We start from the raw sequence: 6,000 nt of genomic DNA on the forward strand, positions 1-6,000 counted from the left end.
ACAAGGTTCAAAAATATGTAAGCCCCTTTTCCAAATTGTGGGGAATTTTCAACAGCCAAAAAAAAAAAAAAAAACCACCACTCCCAGCAAGAAGTGAGTTACTGAGTAGGGTTCATCAGGGAAAAGAAAACAGAAAGCTGATTTTGCTCCCATGTCTTCTGACCTTAAACTTGCTTCAAGAATTCAATTTTTTTTCTGCAAATTTTCAAACCATTTACAGCCATGATCAACAGCCTTAAAGATACCATCAAAACTATATATGGTTTAAAAGCCCTTATTTTATTTTATTTTTATTGAAAAGTGAGATTCACAGAGAGAATCCTCCACCTGTTGGTCCACTCCTCAAGTGGCCACAATGGCCAGAGCTGAGCTGATCCCAAGTCAGGAACCAGGAGCTTCTTCTCAGTCTCCCATGCAGGTGCAGGGTCCCAAGGCTTTGGGCCGTCCTCGACTGCTTTCCCAGGCCACAAGCAGAGAGCTGGATGGGAAGTGGAGCAGCAAGGACATAAACTGACACCCATATGGGATCCTGGTGGTTGCAAGGTAACGATTTAGCCAGTAGGCTTTTGCACTGGGCTTTTGCACTGACTCCCTGTGGGAGACTACGAAGAACCTCAAAGTTCCCAGCTTTGGCTGATCCAACTCTGGCCACTGAAGCCATCTGAGGAGTGAAGAGCGGATTGAGAATCTCTCTTTCTCTGCCTTCTTTCCTAGGTCACAAGCAGGGAACTAGATGGGAAGCAGAGCAGCCAGGATATAAACCAGTGCCATATGGGATTCTTGCACCTGTGAGGGAAGGATTAGCCGATTAAGCCATTCACTGGAACCCAGTGTATTTTTTTTATATATAGAAAATATTTTGGGAAACCATCTTTCCTAAATTACCACATATTTAAGAGAAGTATTTTTTTTTTAAGTTTTATTATTTTGATTGGAAAGTCAGATATACAGAGAGAAAGAGAGAGGAAGATTTTCCATTTTATGATTCACTCTCCAAGTGGCTGCAACAGTCAGAGCTGAGCCAATCCAAAGCCAGGAGTCAGGAGTTCCTTCCGGGTCTCCCATGTAGGTGCAGGGTCCCAAGGCTTTGGGCTGTCCTAGACTGCTTTCCTAGGCCACAAGCAGGGAGCTGGATGGGAAGCGGGGCTGCTGGGATTAGAACTAGCACCCATGTGGGATCCTGGCGCATGCAAGGTGACGACTTTAGCCACTAGGCTACAACGCTGGGCCCTAAGAGAAGTTTTTTAGGCTAATTTTTATTGGAAAAGCAAATTTGCAAAGAAATAAGGAGAGACAGGGATCTTCCATTCACTGGTTTACTCCTCATATGGTCTCAATGGCCATTTGAGCCAAATGAGCCGATTTGAAGCCAAGAGGAGCTTCCTCTGAGCCTCCCACATAGTTGTAGGGTCCTGAGACTGAAGGCCGTCCTCTACTACTTGCCCAAGTCACAAGCAGAGAGCTGGATGCGAAATGGAGCAACCAGGACAGGAACTGACCTCCATATGGGATGATGGAGCCAAAGGCAGGTTAACCTACTATGTCACAGCACCAGCCCTGAGTTTCAGATTGACATGAAAAGTACACTAGAAGAAAAAAATCTTTGCTAAAATTAAGCACAATTTTAATGGCTGAAAGATTCTGATGTACTGCATTGATATTAAATGCAGCAACTATTTAAATATCTGGGCTATGTAAATAGAACTAAGAGGGCCAGCACTGTGATGTAGCAAGTTAAACCCCTGCCTGTAGCACTGACATTCATGTGTTCCACTTCCGATCCAGCTCCTTATTAATGGAAAGCAGTGAAAATATGGCCCAAGTGCTTGGACCCCTACTCTCAGGTGGGAGACAGGGAAAAGCTCGGGGCTCCTAACTTCAGACTGGCCCATCTGTGGCCATTATCACTATTTGGGGAGTGAATCGGCAATGCAAGATCTCTCTTGGTCCCTCCTCTCTCTCTAACTCTGCCTTTCCAATGAAAATAAGACAAATCTTTAAAAAGAGAATCTTAACTATATGGAGCCCACTTAAAAATTTTCTTTTATCTAAAGCTCAAATATGTGAATTTTCTCTGGAATTCCAGTTTAATATCACCAATTCCCTTGGTAAGCAACAGACCTTGCCTAGTTCTAAAACATATCCGAGAGTCCTCAAACATCAAACCGTCAGAAGACCACAATCCACAGAGGAAGGGTAAACAAACGTGAGGGGAAAATCTAGGCTAGTATAGCTTCCATAACCAAGCAAGACTATTAAGCTCCGAGCTTCCGCTGTGGCAGTAAAAGAAAACCAACAACAACAAAAGGCAATCACAGCAAGCTGTGTAACTCCAGAGAAAACCTTCTTCCTGGCAGTAACACTGAAAAGGGCTTTTTCAGATGAGCCATTACATAAGAACACTGAACAATGTAAGGGAAGGTCTCAGTGAAAGCAGTCTATGGCCCTGGGGCTGCTTTCTCCTCAGGCTTTCCACACCAAGGCCAAATCCCAGCAAAGGTAGCCCCTCTCCCCACCTGCCCTGCCTCCTGGCCCAAGGCTTTCCGATTCTCTGAATGAAAGCAGAACCTGTCCACCCGGGCATCCATCAGCTGGCTTTCTGACAGGCAGGAGACACGGGCTGGCTCTACACCCCACTTGCTCTGAGTCTGGTCCTCCTTTCCTACAACGCTGGCTTTGGCAAGCAGATGGGGTGGCAGGAGAGGTGAAGAAGCTGTCGTGAATCCGGCCAGACTAGGCCTGTGTGTCCCAGGGACGGAGCCAACGATTGGGAAGTAGAATGGTCAAACCAAGAATCCCTGGGGTCAGAGCAGGGCAGCTGTCCCTCACGGCCACTGCTGCTGCTGCTGTGTGCAAGGACGCATGAGGGCCTATCAATACCTGCCTCCAGGCAGCATAGCCCTTCCCCTCCATGAGCCAGCACTAGGAGCCCAGCACCCCCACCGCACCCCCCACACACACACACTTTGCCATTTCACGATGCAGTCTATGAACAATATCTAAAACACAGAGACCAGCGGACACTGCAGGAACTGGGCCTGAAGATCACGGTTACTGCTAAAGTATAGCTCCCTGGGGACCCACAGGAAGGAAACTCCCTCTCTCGGAACACCAACCCTAGTCCTGCCCAAAGGAACAAGGCGTACTTGCGAGGGGGAGAAGGGAAAGGTGAGTAGATTTTTGTAGAGTGGCACAGCATTGTCACCTGCTTGAAAAGACCTTCAAGCCCCCTGTTGCCCAGCCCTGAGTCATTCCCTCTCCCTGCATTGTTGAGTGGCCAGGCTTGCAGGCAGAGAGGGGACAGTGGGGGGGGGGGTGTAATTGCTCCCACTCCCCCCTGAGCTGGACCGGAGCGGAGCTTCCCTACGAGGCTCGTGCTCGCGGCTGGCGACGCCTCAGTGCGCCCTAGCCGGCCGCCGCTGCTACCTTGGCTAATGGCAGCACTGAATGAAAGGAGCCGAGGCAGGCTCCGGATTTATGAATGTACAGGGGAGGAGGGATATCATGTGACAATAAAGGAGAGTGTCTTATTCACAAAAAAAAAAAAGCGGCTGGTGGCGGGTACAGCTACAGAGCAGCGGCTGCAGCCGCGACCGCTCAGACCCCGGGCCAAAGCGCAGACGCTCCCGGGCCAGGGGCCCGCCGAGGTGGCACCCGCTGACTGGAAACCGCCTGAGGAGAGGGTGTAAAGGCCCTGCCAGCCCGCGCCCCGCCGAGGCCGGAGGGAGCTGCACCTTGGCCGGAGGACGCCGACAGGCACGGGTCCCGCGCGGGCCGGCCGGGCGGCCCTGGAGCCCCCTCGGGCGGAGCGCCCCGGAGCATTGTTTCACATGGGCCCGCGGGCCGCGCACAGGCCCGGGCACGCGCGCACGGGAGCGCGCACACACTCACATCCACTCCTCCCGCCATCCGCGCGCGGCGCGCTGCCCCGCACGCTCCCGCCCGCCCCCGCCGCGGACCCGCCCCCCCTCCGGCTGCCCCATCCACGGGGTGCGTGTGCCGGCCCACAAGCGCGCGCGCGCGCGCGCACAAACACACACACACACACACACACTTGCTCTCCCTCACACTCGTAACGCGCGGGGGGCCACGGGCGGCTCCGGCCCGCGCGGGACCCCGGCGCGCCAGACCCCCGCGCCGCCAGCACCCGGTTTCGCCTCCCTCCACCGTGTTTTTATGAATGAAAATGTGGTATGCAAATGAGAGCGATTCAAGAAAACGAAATGGCGGAGCCTGGGCCGCGCTGGGCTCCGGAGGGGACCGCTGAGCCCGAGTCACAAAGTCACCTCGCAATAGACCACCGACCCCGGGAAGCCCGAATAGGGGTGTCAGTTTTCCGCTCCCGCCGCTAGGATCTCGGGGTAGGATGGGTGGTGAGAGGGAGCGGGGACCGCCCCGAGGTCACCCGCTCGCCCTTGGCCCCCACGGCGGCCACCAGCCCGCCGACCCCAGGCGTGCCTCTGCCAGCCCGCGGCGATTCTTGCCCCCTCCTCACTTCTGTAGAAAATCTCGCGTCCCGACCCCGACAGATGAACCAGTCGCTGCACCCCACTTGCCAAGTTCACCCAACAGCGTCCCCGCCCGCGTCCTGAACCCCGGTCCCCACGCCGCCCCTGCGGGGCAACCCGCGTCCCACCCCGCGGCCAAACTTACTCGTCCGGGTGTGTTTCTTCGGTCATTTTCCTGTTCACCTAGACGCCTGTCCCGCAGCGGGCAGCTTTGCTCCCTTCATCTTCCTGTCCGCTCACCCCCCTTCTTCACATCTCCAGAGATGGCCTGATTGAAGGTGGGGGGCCAGCGGCTGTAGACGAAGGGGGCGCCGCAAGCAGGAGGGGAAGCAGGGCAGCCGGGGCGCGGGGTAAGGTGCGGGGCAGCAGCGCCGAGGCAAGCTGCAAGAGGAGGCAGCGGCGGCGGGCGAGGCGGGCGGGGGCTGCTGGGCGCGCGAGGGGCGGCGGGGCGAGATTGGGGCAGGGGACGGCGGCGGGGAGAGCTGGAGAAAAACAAGCGCGCCTCGGAGCGGCAGGGACTTGCTGAGAGGAGGAGGAGGAGGAGGAGGAGGAGCGGGCCGGCCGCCGGTGGGGGCTGGGTCCGGGGTCGCCCCCGGGGGTGGGGGGCGGACCAATCACGGTTCCGGGGAGCGGTCGGCGGCCGGGGGAGGTGCGCCTGGGAGGCGGTGCAGGGCGCCCCTTCCGAGCCCCATCTCTCCACTCCACCGATTTACTCCATATTGGATTCTCACAGCCGCCAACAGGAGGAGGAAGTAGGGCGGAAGCGATGACGTCTTCCCAGCGGCCAGAGGTGGTGGAGTGCAAAAAGCTTCCTACTTGCGAACGAGAAAAAAAAAAAAAAAAAAGGAGGAGAAAAAAAAAACTTTGTCCCGCCTACTGAGCATGCCCGGCTTCCTTCCCCCTCCCTCCTGGCCTGCATTCCCGGAGCAGCGGAGTTTGCTCGGCCGACCGTCTGGCTCCGAATCCTCGCCGGGCAAGGGCTCCGGGTTTTAGAAAGCCCGCGAGGAGGGAGGAGGCGGGCGCGGGGGTTGGGGGTGACTCGCTCACATCTGGCTCCCGTTTTGTCTCTTTCCCTCCTTCCCAACGCCAGGATTAAAACTAGAGGGCGGGAGGGAGATGGTGCGGAGTTGCAGGGAGAGGACACCCGGGCTGACGAAGGAACGACGGTCCCCGGCCCTGGGTGCCACGGGCCGGGCGGCGCAGGTGGCAGCGCCTGGCCTCCGCACCCAGCCAACCAGAAACGGAGGGGAGGGGCGGGGTTCGCCTTTACCAAGGTTCTGAATGGCAGAGGCTGTTCGGTTTCACGTGAACCTTGTGATCTTTTTTGTCTCGGTAGAGGAACGGGCGTTTCACAAATAGTGAATTTTTTCGTACGCAGAAAATGCTTTAAAAAGTGAACCCAAGACGCAAGACGCCCAGCAACATTTCGCGGCAAAAGGCGATAAATACTAAAATTCTCCGTCACCCTTCTCTAGTTGGTAGACGATTATGG

The 6,000-nt window shown here is 55.9% G+C and overlaps 1 protein-coding gene across 1 annotated transcript in view; it reads right to left on the reverse strand.

Moving 5' to 3' along the window:
* SPRED2 (sprouty related EVH1 domain containing 2) overlaps window positions 1-5,602 on the reverse strand; it is a 121,585-nt gene extending 115,983 nt beyond the window's left edge. Inside the window, exon 1 of the mRNA XM_004580089.2 lies at window positions 4,654-5,602. Coding sequence (XP_004580146.1) covers window positions 4,654-4,679 — 26 coding nt within the window. The 5' untranslated portion in view covers window positions 4,680-5,602. The remainder of the gene's footprint in view (window positions 1-4,653) is intronic.
* Window positions 5,603-6,000: the final 398 nt, after the last annotated feature.

The sequence above is a fragment of the Ochotona princeps genome, chromosome 8 (genome assembly GCF_030435755.1).
Source record: "Ochotona princeps isolate mOchPri1 chromosome 8, mOchPri1.hap1, whole genome shotgun sequence".
NCBI classification, from domain to species: domain Eukaryota; kingdom Metazoa; phylum Chordata; class Mammalia; order Lagomorpha; family Ochotonidae; genus Ochotona; species Ochotona princeps.